General features: G+C 48.5%; 1 protein-coding gene across 1 annotated transcript in view; it reads left to right on the forward strand.

Annotated features, from left to right (window-relative positions):
• The first annotated feature begins 597 nt into the window (after window positions 1-597).
• Window positions 598-14,036, forward strand: part of WNT9A (wingless-type MMTV integration site family, member 9A) — an 18,493-nt gene continuing 5,054 nt past the window's right edge. The window contains exons 1-2 of the mRNA XM_009880504.1: window positions 598-857; window positions 4,903-5,165. Of these exons, the coding sequence (XP_009878806.1) occupies window positions 644-857; window positions 4,903-5,165 (477 nt within the window). The 5' untranslated portion in view covers window positions 598-643. The remainder of the gene's footprint in view (window positions 858-4,902; window positions 5,166-14,036) is intronic.

Genomic DNA, 14,036 nt, shown 5'->3' on the forward strand with positions numbered 1-14,036 from the left:
TTGTAAAAGCTTTTGGCAGTGTCGCCTGTAAGAGTGTATCCTGCTCTCAGACTGTGGCTCACTAAGTTTTATGTAAGGATCTCTTCTGCTGACGGGCAGAGTGTCTCTACATGCTTTCTCGGTGTGTCTCCTGGGGTTTGGTGGGACAAATCACCCTCTAGCCCTTCCCAAGCCAGTTCTGCTTGATGTGCTAAAATGATTCGGGTTGTTTTATGCACACGAGAGTGGCTGTAGTGCTGCTGTCTTTTTGCTTGTTTCCTGAGTTTATGCAGTTAGGTACCTTCTATTATTTCTTCCCTATTTCAGTTTTCAACACAAGTCCTGTGGTGGAGATTGCCAAGGCCTTATGTCCAAACAAGCTCTGTGAGAGCTGCTAGAGGACATCAATCCAAATATAGCTTCTTACCCTTCTCTTCTCGCTCCCACCTTGCAGACACACCACAGGGAGAACCTCGCTGTAAAATCACTCCTTGCCCAGACATCACCAAACCCACGAAGGGACTCAGCTGGGGAGAGCCTGATCCCACCACAGCCCCCATTTCTACCATGGGTTGTATTTCTCTGTCCTCACCGCTGTGTCCCTCTGTTCCTCTGCAGGCTAACGGGGAACGAGCCCCTGACCATCCTCCCTCTGACCTCAGAAATGGAGGAAGCTGCCGTCAAAGCCCACTACAAAGTCTGTGACCGCCTGAAGCTGGAGAAGAAGCAGCGCAGGATGTGCCGGCGGGACCCCGGCGTGGCCGAGACCCTGATGGAGGCCATCAGCATGAGCGCCCTGGAGTGCCAGTACCAATTTCGCTTTGAGCGCTGGAACTGCACCCTCGAGGGTCGCTACCGGGCCAGCTTGCTAAAGAGAGGTGAGCAGGATGTCGGGGGTCTGTTGGGGGTCCAGACACCTTCTGCACCCATCACCTTCCCTGGCATTTTGCAGGGTGGTCATCCTGATACATCTTTCGCCAGTGGTGGGTGGCCACCTCCCCAGAGGTCCAAAAAGAGCTCTTAGAAGGTAAAGACAAAGCCCAGCTCAGCTCACCCGTGAAAGCGCGCAGCAGGCAAAGGATGAGATATATGGTGGTAATTTATGTGTGCGTGCTAGCGAAGCGGCTCCTGCCTGCTTCTCGTTGGTGGACACAGCTCCTCTCTTTGGAGGCTGGAGATGTTCGTGCCGGTGTCTACAGCCACTAACTATGGTTCCTCCTCACTTCTTCTGGAAGTTGAGCTGGTGCTGGAGGGTGTTGAAGTTCCCAAAGATGTCCCCTCTCTCTTTTCTTTTTTTTTTTTTTAATTATTTTTTTTTTTCCTATTTATTATGGCAATCTTTCCAGAAAGAGATTGAGAAAATGCCTTGTTAAGGGAAATAAGGCAAAACAGACTGTTCTGTGCTGTCCTATTAGTGGGGGCGAGGGGAGCCCTATCCTAGCGCAGGGCAGAACTTTTAAATGTTTGTGTGTCCTGTTACTGCTCTACCCAGGGAAAAGGTCCCTGGATGTGAGTGGTGGGTAATTCCCCCCACCCCTTCCCAGCAGCTCAGGTGGAGATGACCAGAAGCTGAGAGAGAGTATTGGAGGAACAGGTGGTATTTTTATCTCCTTCCTTTGTGCTAACACATATAGTCCAGTTTCCTGCACCCTCCCAGTAAAATCCAGTTCTTATTTCTGGAATGAAGCTGACGGTGCAGCAGGACCATCTTACAGATAGCTTGCATGGGTCTCGAGGGTCTTAGAGACTTCCAGAAAGTCCCACATGCGGCGATGGAGCTGCACCTAGAAACCACTGTGCTCAACGAGCAGAGCAGAGGTCTGCAAAGCGCCCTCCCTCGCTAATTAGCGAGCAGGAGTAATTCAGAAGCGCTGGGGCTTAAACTAATGCACTGTCACTGACTGCAGTGGAAACAAGGAAAGTCCTTATGAAACCCAAGAGGTCCAGCCAGAGCTGCAAGACGTTTAAAAATATCCCTGCATGCCAGAGGAGTCCCTGGATTAGTGGCGCCTTGGGGAAGCCAAGCACTTTCTCATGCTGACACCTGGAGGCCACAGCTTGTTCCTTCAGACGTGCCTGCCCCCGTGGGCAGCCCTCGGCAAAGGGGTATTTTGAGGCAGCTGAGAGTTGAGCTGCCTTAAAACACCTCGGAGAACCAACCACCCCGCCTCCCCTCGCCCCTTGTCAGGACCCCCTGTAATAAATGGGAGCTCTGAGGGTTGCAAGGCTCTGCCTGCTGTCTCATTCTTCCATGTTTTATGCCCCTGCAACATCTCTGCCCTCCACCGATGCTGTAAATCCTTCGGATGGTGTTCCCACAGCGTAACACACTGCCCTGTAAATCTTTCTCCTCCTCTCCGGGAGCTGCTGGTTCCTGGTTCAGCATTGCGGCAAGTGATACCCCAGGGCAAAGGGGCACATGTATCACCCACTAAGACACGGCTATTCGAATACGTCGGTGTGGGCTTGCTTCCTCTCCTCCAGGACCATGGCAGCTTTTTAAAGAGGGGAGGAAAAAAAAAAGAAAGGCCAAAAAAACCCACAACCCACCCCACATTTCACTTAAGAAAAGTTTCTCCCTCCATTTTTACACTTGTGACCAGACCAGCCCGGCTGCTGGTTTGCGACTTGCAAATGCAGCCCGTTTCTTAAAAGTAACCGGGGATTGTTTTAAGGGACTTGTTATCCTCTTGGGATACTCGTGAACAATTTTGGAAATGGCTGAAACTGGATAGCTGCGGACGGCAGGCTGTCGCTGCACTGGGGGTTAGAATGCCTGCATTGATTTAAAGCTCATTATCTTGTTACAAAATATCTTGGTGCAATCAAATAGTGCGTGGCGGAGATGGCTTTAAATCTGGCCAGAGCCAAATGTCACATGGACTTGCTTGGAAGCCGCCTGAGCTGCCTGTGGGCGAGATGATACCCGTGCTGATGGGCACCGGGAATTTGTGAGGCTTTTAGCGATGGAGAATGGGAGGAGTAGAGCCAAAGCTGGTGAGGAGATGGATGGAGGGGGGAGAACCTGGCAAATGAACCGTTCCTCCTGGCTTCCTGTCCAACCTGGTATGCATTGTGGTTGCGCGGCGCTGACTTTCTGCTGAGATTACACAACCGCTCTGAATTCAGTCCTTCAAACCAGGAGGCCTTCAAGCAGGTTGTAGGTCTGGGCTGTCTACTAAACTGGACTGCATCCGGGCTGTTTGCTGCTAAACACAATGTCTCGGGCTCTTAGAGAAGAGTTTGCATGCCTTATTCCACCGCGGCCCTTCTGTTAGCGCACTGGTACCTCTCCGTTTCATAGCACAAGTAGTAGCCGTGGCAAGAGGCCAATTCTACAACTCAGGAGCGTGGAGGCTTGGGAGCATCTCTGTCTAGTAGTGGCATCCCTCTGACAGGCGTGTGGACAGTCTGACATAGGGTGTAACCCAGAAAAAGCTGAGCTAACCTGCAAAAGGTGAAAGCTTCTTGGAAAGCATTTTCTACCCAGAGGAGTTTGGTCTGCATTTCCAAGAGTTTTTGTTGTGGGAATGAAGTAAAAAATTCTCCCGCCACTCCCAGGGAGAGAGTTTGCAATGCTGAAGATTTTTCGGGGGTGCCAGAGAACATGGTCTAATTTCAGGGAGAAAACAAAGAGTTAAAAAAAGGAAAGAAATTTAGTTTCTCAACCCTGACCATTCTTTATGGTGTGCCCAGTGAGTGTGGAGTTGAGCCTTTTTTATTTTAGTCTTCCTTCCAATGAGGGAAAGGTCCCTGCTCTTCCTTTCCAGGTGAGCAGTAGAACGGTCGGACAGTTCCTACCACAATCTGGTTTGAGTCAGCCCCCTAGGGAGGACCAAACATCAGCCTTCTGGACTGGATTTTCATCTGCCTTCTGCTGAAGTTCAGCATCGTGCACCTGGGAGTGCTTTGGGAAGGCAGGCTCCTGGGGATGGGCCAGGGTAACACTCCATGAGCTTGCTTGGACTACCATGAACCTCCCAAGGAACAGTTCCAAAAATGACCTGGCAGTGTCTCTGCGTGTCCTTGGTTGACACGCCAGCTTACAGATATATCCACTACTGTCACCATCCACTTGTGTTATTTTTGAGTGGGGGATTTCTTGAGTCGGATCCAAAGCTGTTCTGGAATTGCATCTCAAATATGCAGTCGTTTACGGCTTCCATAGCTGGAGAATGAGGAGCTATAAATACTGGCATGTTTGCTTTTTATTTCTGGCTTTATCATTTGGACCAAAATCATGGGGGGGTGTCTCTCTGGGCCTCAGTTTACCTATTGGGGGGAGCAGATGCTGTTGCATCCCTGCAGGTGAGCATGGAGGTGTAAAAAAAGGGTTGTATGTGAAAGGTTTGAGGTGCAAACTGCTTTTTGAGGCTTTTGAGGAGGCGCAGTGGGTGACAGGCTGGCTACTGTGTGCTTTCCAGCCCTCAGGTGCTTTTTGTTAACAATTTTGTTGGACTGGAGTAGCACCTTGAGATTTGTTTTTCTGGGGGAGAGGGAAGAACAAGGAGCACCCGTGATTTCTACCCCAAACATCAGACTGGAAGTCTACACTGGGTTCCTGATATTTGGCATCCCCTTGGTAGCAGTATATCTGTGCCATGGTGACAGTACCTCCATGGCCTGTCTAGTTCTCACTTACCTCTTTCTGTTTTCAGGCAGAGACTGCACAGTGACAGCCACAGAGCTGGCCAGATTTCATTTGCGTTCTTGCATCCTGGCTTGTGCCACCTCTGTCCATCATTCCTTGCTCTCCACTATGTCCTCTCCACCACCAGTGATGCGTGTAGAGCTTGGCATGCTTTGACGTTGCTCAAATTCTTCTCACAGTGGGTTTTGCCTCAATTTCCTCTTTTTTTTACTTTTTTTTTTTTAACCTTTGCTCCAGCTGCAATTAAAGCTGCCGCCTCCTCTCTCCTGCAGGTTTCAAGGAGACAGCCTTCTTGTACGCCATCTCCTCTGCAGGGCTGACGCACGCCATGGCCAAGGCGTGCAGTGCGGGGCGGATGGAGCGTTGCACCTGCGACGAGGCCCCCGACCTGGAGAACCGTGAGGCTTGGCAGTGGGGCGGCTGCGGCGACAACCTGAAATACAGCAACAAGTTCGTCAAGGAGTTCCTGGGGAGGAAGCCCAACAAGGACCTGCGAGCCAGGGTGGACTTCCACAATAATCTCGTGGGCATGAAGGTGCGTTGCAGACTGCTCGGGGCCCGGGTTCATGCTGTTGTAGGGGCGATAAGGTGCTGCATTCGAGTGGGGAAACAGGAGCGTTGGATGCAAAACACGTGGAGTGATCCTTCCGTTGGAAAGGTGAAGTCTTAGTTATGGGACTAATCCCCGGTTTTGTCGCTGTGCTTCAAGAGTTGTGCCAAAACCATTGGAGGGAGACCGGAGGGAAAGAAACAGGACTGTCCAGGTCTAGAAAACATGAGATGGGGGGAAAGATTGCTGGCTTTCCACAGAGAGGAGAGGGTCTTACAGTGCAAAGGGATGGAGTTGCAGGTTCTCCAGGCTTACATGAGGTAGGACAAGGAGGAAGAGATTTGCTGCCACAACACAGGCTGAGGGATGCTTTTCTTGCAGTAGTTTAACAGAGCATGGACACTGGAGCATCTCCATAGCTGGGTTTCTTTAAAACTGGCTGGACAAACACCTGGCAGGGAACCAGGGTGGAGATATCCTCTCTGACTGACCTCAGTCCTAAAAGTCCCTTCAGCTTTTTTTTTTTCTGGCAGCCTTCCACTCTGCCTAGAGCTGCTGGGTTTGCAGCTGACAGCGCTTGGGTGCGTAGTCCTTCCTTTTCCCTTGTCCTTTTTTCTTTTCCCATCCTCATCCTCTCAGCTTGGAAGGTTTTCTGCTCTTTACCCCACGTTCTTCGCACGAGGCTTTACCCTCCTGCCTGCGGGTCTCCCTCCAGGACTGATGGAAAGCACAAAGCATCTGCAATTGCTGGGTCATCCCGGCAAGAGAGGGGAAAGGAAGGGGCTTTCCACCTTCTCCCATAATCTGCTTGGCTGTACCTAGCCTAGAGTTGCTCGAACACGAAAATCCCTCAGATTGGCCAGCACAGGTGCCTAGGATCAGTGTTTCGTTGCGCCAACCTCGAAGGGGGACATACTGTAAGGCTATAAATAGCCTTTGAGCCTTGTTATTGTCCGTGTGATTGGATGGAGGGTTGGGGCTGGGATGGGAGACCTAGGGCTCCAGTTTCCCAGGCAAATGCAGCCCAGCCAGTTGTGCATTCTAGGAATCGCCAGCCCAGCTCAGTTGTTCCTGTGCGTATGCATAAAATGTCATTCCTCACGACAGAGTTGGGGCATTGGAGAATGCCACCAGTGAGTGCTGGCCAGCAAAACGTCTCCCCCTCTCCCCACCACCAGATGCTCCTAGACAGCGCTGAGATCAGGATTAGAAATATCCCGGATTTAGCTGGTGTCTGGCTTTGGCTGACAGCTTTTGTGCCTCTGGATTAAAAAGCTCAGTGCCTCTGAAGCCCTGTTGCATCTCTTTGGCATGTGAAACGGGCTTTGCAGGGTGGTGAAACTTGTTTTAATCCTTGTGGTCTGTTGTTCCCAAAGGCCTGTCCCAACTCTTTGGAGTTGGCCATGTAGCAGATGAGACTAAAAATGGAGAAGGTTGTCCGTGGAGGCTGTGATTTCATGCTGGAGATTGCTGTGAGATGTCCCTGCACTCCTCCCTCTCCAGAGTCATATAATACAGTCTCATCAAAACCTACAAGGCTGTGGCTTCACATGCCATTGACTTGTACTTGTAACTCCATGAATGTCTCCCTTCCAGAAGTGGTGGGGCTAAAAACCTTACCCAAGGGACTTAACCTAACTCCCAGTGCTCTCCACCCCAGTAGCTGCAGCCAGGATGCCCATACAGCTGAGACTCAGTCTTGGATTTAGGTTAGGTGTCCTTATTTGTCATCTCTGCTCTACACTGTCTACGTGACTTTGAGCTAAATGAACTCCAAGGATGAGCTGGTGGGAGTGAACCTCCCCTTTCTGCCTGCCCTTTCTTGTCCTGATCGCTCTGTGAGCCAGTTCCCAGGGGAGGGGGAGATGTCAGGGACTCTCTTGCAACCTCTGCCTCCACTTTACTTGGCATGGTCAGGCCCTGGTTATTGGCAGTGGTTTCTAAGCACTAGTGTAATATCTGCAGCTAAACAGCTGAGTAACAGTTGTGACGGTTGTCCAGACACTGAGAGCCCTCATGGCAATCCAAGTCAAAGACCTTTGCTGCAGGTCAGTGATCTGGTGTTCCTATTTTTGTCCACCCACGCCGTGTCTGTCGAGTTGGTATTGCTGTCTGACAGCTTTCCTTGCCCATCTGCAGCAGTGGTTGAAATGATTTCTCTGTTTATGCTCCTCAAATAATTGTACCTTAGTCTGGTTGAAAGGCAAGCCAAGCAGCCCACCAGATTCACAACAGCACTGTGAAGCCAGGCAGAGAACAAGTGAACTGCATGTTGAGAGGGAAGCTTTTAGGAGGATGGTGGTTCACGATCAGGAGAATGTACATCTATATAGGCAGAATGCGTGGACCTAAGCCATTGGCACAATGTGGCGTCGTTGAGAAGATGATCAGAGATGTTTGAGTCGGAGATGAGGACCCAGGCTGTCTTTGTAATTGCAAGGTCAAAACTTGCAACGCTTGCTTAAGATTTCAAAATATCGAAACCGATTTGAAGCCTGAGCATTGACCTTCTCGGTGTGGCTGATGGACTGTCTCTGGAATTACTTACATTTGGGTGTGGATTAATATCAGGTTCAATCAGCTTCTTTCCTCCTGGTCCCACTGCCTTGGTGGGGGATGAGAGTTGCTCAGCAGGCGGTACTAGGTTCCCTTGCTGAATTTATTGGTGTTTTCCTTGTTGAAGGCAGTGGGTTAAATCGGAAACTCAGCATGTTTCCTCTACTCGTCTTTCTCCAAACAAGCTGCCCATCAACTAGTTACTGCCTTATAGACTTTCCAACCATTGAGTAGCAAGAGACACTAACCTAGTGGCTATGACAGTCTGAAAACCACTTTGAACTATCCTAGTTTGGTTATTTGGGCAATAACTCATAAGTATTTGATGTGACTCGAAGGCAATATAGAAGGTGTGCAGATAGCCTTGATTTGCGCCATTTTGGAACCGAGTAATTTTCAGCTGGAGAACTTGTATAACTAAGATGGCCTTATGGCCTCCAATGTGTTATATGTCCCCGTGAGTTGGAAAAAGATGATTATGGCCATTTTAAGCAGAATCTGAGATGCAAACGGAGTGCCTTTCCCCAGGTTATGCAGCAAGCCGATGATGGAGCAGGAGACTGAAGCCAGCTCTCCTGAATTCCTGCTTGGCACCCGCTGTCTTTTTTCCTTTAACCAAACCGCAGGTTTTATGTCTGTTAGCAAAGCCATACGTGCAGGAACCAAAACCTTTGCTGCTCTACAGACTTCTTTGGACTGGGCTGGGAATGGACAAGGAGACTTGCTTTTCGAGTACTTTGCTATGGGAGCTTGCTGCAATACGTTGGTGTACAGACTGTGTACATATGGATGTGCACGTGTGTGTTCACTGAGGGCATGGTGGAATATCTAGTAAAGACCTAGCACAAGCTTGGTGGTCTCTCACTGATTCTTAACAACATATAATCCTTCCCATCTGATTACTCCCAACCATGGCAAAATGTTTAAATAGTCCCCTGAGAACCTAGCAAAAAAAGGACCTGTGCTTAATTGACTGATTTGGCAACCAACACTATACCCTTCTGGTCAACACGGCAGTTTCTCCATGGTGTCACACTAGCAAACAATCTCCGTATTTCTGCGAGGGTGACATTATCCTATCCCGCCTAGTTTTAGTGTCTCTTGGTAGACGTTCTCATTTAATTATTATTTTACTTCTGTTTTTTTTACAACCTTGATGGGCCAACTGTAATTTTGCCGCCACCAATGAAATAATCACTGAACATGTTGTGCCCGTGATGGCTCACAAAGTTATATGATATGACCTCAATCGCTAATGAAAGGGCGAGCTTGTCTAGCGTGAGGATGAGGTAATTAGACCAGGACTTCTCCAGCCTTCTCTTTATTGAAAAGTAGGAGCTCTGAATAGACCACTTATTAAAAAAGCAATTTCCCTGCCTTTGCCCAGTCTACTCCTGCTCATTCAGCTATTCTTTCAGAGGGGTCTTGGGTGGAGAGGGTGTGTGTTGGGGGGGAGATGTGTGTATGTGTCAAGGGGATGGGGGGCGGCGGTGAGAGAAGTCAACTGCATTAAAGCTCCGTTGCCAGCAATGAAGTTTCTTGGTTATATTAAATGAAGCACAGGCAGCCTTGCTAAAGCTCTCTTCTCTATATCCTCCCCCCCTCTTTTTCTTTTTCCCCCTTGTACACACAAGTGCAGCCCTCTTTTGTAACCCATTAATGAAAAGTCGGAATATTAGAGCACTCAATTAGTTCCACTGGGCTTGAGTAAGTGATGTTTTAATTAAATTTGCCTAGTTTCTCAGCAAAGTATCATTAAACATGACTTTCCAACTCCCTCTCTGGAGCGTTGCTAAGTTTCTTAATCCCAGGAGTGCTGACCTCTTCCAGAGGTATGTCTGGTCAAGCATGTCTTACAGATCCAAGGGGCACTATTAAAGGGGGCTGCTGCTACCCAAGCAAGAAAAAATAAAAATAGTTGTCATGTTCTCATTCCCTTTTCCTTTTATCCTTCCAGAAGGAGGGACACAAGCAAGCGTTCGCCTTCAGGACCCTGAATTCAGAGGTATAACCACAGCCTCCTTGAGAGCCAAGAGTGTTTAGTGAAAAACTATGGGAGGTCAGAAACAGCGAACAAGAAAATTCCTCCCCCAAAAGGCATCTCTTTAGGCAATATCCCCCTTTAAAACTGGTTCCCTTCATGAGGCTTCCTTAATTGCTTTTGCACAACATCAATCCATATGTTTTGGTCCGCACAGACTACATACACATTCCTGAAGGATCCTTGTCACCCTTGTTGCTGTAGGGTTCAAGTCCAGACCCATCCTGAGACATGTTATGCCTTCATCTCTGAAACCATGTGGGATGCTCTGAAGAGGCTAGTGGGAGGTGCACGGACTTTTCCTTGCTGTTGACTTGCTTGTTTTGGAAGTCCATGCAAGGAATGGTTTTTCCCCTTAGGCGGTGCTGGCAGGGATCTATCTCAGGGGCCGAGCGTGCCTCCTGCGCTGGAGACGGACTCTCCATATCAGGTAGATGTTTTCCCAGCTATCATCTGTCTGAGGAACTTCACGAGCTATCACATAACATGTTATCAGAGCATACCACCCTCTTCATTTCTGTATCTCCATTTTACAGAGGGGGAAATTGAGACCCAGAAAGATTAAGTGACTTACTAAAGGTCACACACAGGCGTAGCGAAGCAGAGACTTGCACCCTGGTCTCCTGTTGCAGAGACAGTGTTTACAAGCACTGCCCATCCCGTCTCATACGGTTCCTCCTAGCAAACACGATTCCAGTCAAACTCCAGAGTTTGTCAAACAGGCAAGCTTAAATGCCAGTCCCTCTGTTTTTCTGCACCCTCAAAAAGTGTAATAATTGTTCGTTTTGGTGAAGAAAATCCATATGAGCTTACTAATACAGTTGGTGCATTGGAAAAAAAAAAAAAAAAGAGACAAAATGCATCCTCTAGGTAGCTTCTCTAGGGTGTGCGTTTGCAGCAAGAAGTCTAGCAAACCCAGAAAATTGCAGCCGCCCTGAGACGCGCTTTTGAGTTTGTATGCGCAGATCAGTTTGCAGGGCCACCACTAGTATTAATTGCTCCAGGTTATGACAGGTAGGAATGCATAAGCACGCTCTCTGGATTTTTCCCCTTCTTCTTTCAGGCCGAGATTGGCTAAGCCAAATTTTTTCTAAGGCTTGGAAATCAACACTCTGGAAAAAAAATTGCTTGCTGCGTCTCCTAAGTAATTGCAGTTAGTTGTTTGCGTGGAGCTTTTTCAGCGTGTGAAGCACACTAGGAATACTGAAGGGGGGAAGAAATACTTTTAAAGTTCTCAATTTAAAGTAGGGTTATGTTATTCTATGTTTAAATATTGGTGTTAATGCATATTTCACTAAAATCTGAGTGTTCCTATTTTTAAAGGACGGGTAGAGGGAAGGCAAAACTGTTCTGAAAAAAGGACAGGCTCAGAAGAAGGGTTTTTTTTAACAAGATAGAAGAAAAAAGGGAAGGGAAGGGCAAAGAAAAGAAAACTCCCAACAACCTGTGAGACCTTTATCATTCAACCAATGGCAATGGCTAGTGTCAAGGGACAAGTCTGGTCTTCTGGTCGTTTGGGCACTGTGAAGAAATGGGGACTGCGGCTGCTGTCCAAATAAACATTAGTACTTGAGCGAATAATTAAACCTATTTAAATTGAAGGAGGATATGTATATAGAGGATGGAAGAGATTAGGTTTGTAAAGAAGCATCCCAGAGCCCTATCTGAAGCAAGACTAGGGCAAGGACAGGCTTTTCCCTGGGTGAGCTGACTCGAAAGGAGGTTCATCTGCTCCCTCCTCTCCCCCAAACCATAGCGAATGGTTGGAAGCCTTGGAGCTGCAGACCAGCCATGACGACAGCGGAGCTATAACCGAGGAATTCCCACGGCTGCACGTCCGCTTCGGACTGCTGCTGCCCAGACAAGAGTTGTCTGAAAACCACCGCCAGAGCCCCGTGACCCAGCTGGGAATGAATGGGAATCTGTCCTCAGCGTTTCGGCTAAAACACTGAGAAATTGTGTGTTGCAGCATGTCTGAGACTGATCATTACGGGGGCACTTAGTCTGAGCTTCGTAGCAAACCATTGTTGTGAGGAAGGATTACATGTTGCATAGCAATGCTCTGCTGTGATCCCTTTTCCCTATGGCTCTTGTAAAGCCATTTGGGCAGGCGGTCCTGCAGCGCTATCTAATTTCCTCTAAGCAGCGAGCACCAATAAAGACAGTTCAGTCTTGCTCTATCATAATTGTTTTCCTCGCTGTGCCTTTGTCAGTATTTGGTATTCTCACGGCAAGAGCGATGGGAAGTTTGCCTTCCTAACTCAAACTAATTTGCTCAAAGAGCTTTATTTTCCTCCTAAACTGCTTTCCTATTTTTGAGACTACAAGACCGGGTGGTTGTTCAGAAGAGAGTGGGAGGACACAATTTGGATGAGTGCTGCTATCCCTGACCCACTGGTTGTCTTCGTTCGACTTTGCTTTCATAGTAGAAGCTCTCTACGGCGTGTAACACAACAAGGATTCAAACGCATATGTGTGTTGTTACTCCTGAGTTACAACAGCTCTGCTGATGTACGGTGTCCATGGTGTGTTTTAGGCCACATGGAGCATGAAGTGGGCCACATGGAGCATGAAGTGTGCTGGGCTTTGGATTTAAGCTAATACATTTTGCTGCACATCTGTGGCAAGATAGAAGCATGCACGTGGTGACTTACCACGGCGTAGATGAAATATGATTATTCAGTAAGGGGTGGTGCCGTGTGCATTCAGGAGAGGTTCAAGTCCACGTAGGATGGAGGCAGGTCAGGCTCTGAACTGTGTGATGTACCTTGAAAAGAAAATAGGAGCTACCTATAGCTCTTGAAATTATAAGCTTGTGTTAAAGTCTTATTCCATCTCGCGTACCCTAGACTTTTTTTGGCAACAAAAGCTAAGTTATTCTATCCTGGAAGTCCTTCTAGGTTTGAAAGCATGATCTAGACTTTTACCCATTTGTCCCAGTGCCCAGCCAGGAAAGGTTTCTCCAACACTGCTCTGAGCAACCTGCTGACTTGGATAAGTCTTGCTCTGCTTCCTGGAGGAATGAGGTGGATTTAAGTGTCTCTGACAGGAGCCTGCAACAAGAGGAGGAAGCTGGGGAGCGAGACGGGAAACAGAAGGGCTTTGCCAAGATTCATTTTGGCTCGTGGGTGGTTAGGGGCCTGTAGGCAGCAGTTCTCCATCACACATCGCCTTGAGTAGCTGCATCGTGACTGACAGCAGCAGGGGAGGCTGGCCGGGGAAGAAAGTTTTCTAGGATTTTCACTATAGCTGCCTCGTAACATTCTTGAGCCCTTCTCGGCCCTTGAAGGAGAAGGTTTATGGGGCGGTTGGGATGCACCACACTTGCACAGTGGCCATATGAAAATCCACATGCTGGATTTCATGAACCGGTGCATTCATGAGAACGGGGACAATGGAAACCTTTTATGCTTTAGTCCACTGGTGCACGACATCTATGCCGTCCCAGCCACTGACTGACAAGAAGCAAGAAGGGGGTCAGGAAAAAAACAGACTGTGGTTCGTTAGGGACTTTGTTCATCACTGTTTAAGCACAGACAAGGAGAGTAGGATTCATCTACTTAAATATACTCATTAGTACACTTTAAAAGACTTCTGTGGCTCCTGGAGGGGCCACTAGCGATGAAGCGCCGTGTTTTACATTGCCTCAAATAATGCTAAATGTTGATATTTAGACATCTGAATTCTGCCCAGAGGGTGGGATTCTGCTCACAGGTTAAGACACCTAAACTGAGGTGCCTCCATGTGAGCTGGGTCCCTAGGCTCCTGTTAGTGAGCGGAGATGTGGTCAGCAGAGTTGGTGGAGCCTGGAGAGCTGTTCAGCTGAGGACATGCAGGTGTCTGCTCTGCTGCAGGATCCCCTGCCTGCTTTGGCTCCACTGAGTCAGATGGGAGTTTTGAGGTGTTTCTCAAATGTAAGTGTTTAAACTCAAAAGTCTGCCTCAGTGAGGTCAGCCTTGGCTGGATAGTGCAATTCAGGTGCCTAAACCTACATGTCTATTCCTGACTGAATGTCTGCTGCCATCTGCTAGCTACCAATCCATCAGACTCTGGATTTCCAACACGTGTTGTGCCGTATCTACCAGCCCCATGTGGATGCCTTGGATATACTGCACCTGCAGTGTCAACTCTGAGCTCTGGAGAGGCAGCTCCTGATGAGAACGGCCCTGTGTCCAGGTTCCTTTCCTGCATTTCATGACCATGCCTTGTTCAACCAGCTCTAACTCCAGCCAAGCCTGTGCGCAGGAGCATGTCTACCA

This window comes from Charadrius vociferus, unplaced genomic scaffold (assembly GCF_000708025.1).
Source record: "Charadrius vociferus isolate BGI_N301 unplaced genomic scaffold, ASM70802v2 scaffold12, whole genome shotgun sequence".
In the NCBI taxonomy this organism is placed as follows: Eukaryota; Metazoa; Chordata; class Aves; order Charadriiformes; family Charadriidae; genus Charadrius; species Charadrius vociferus.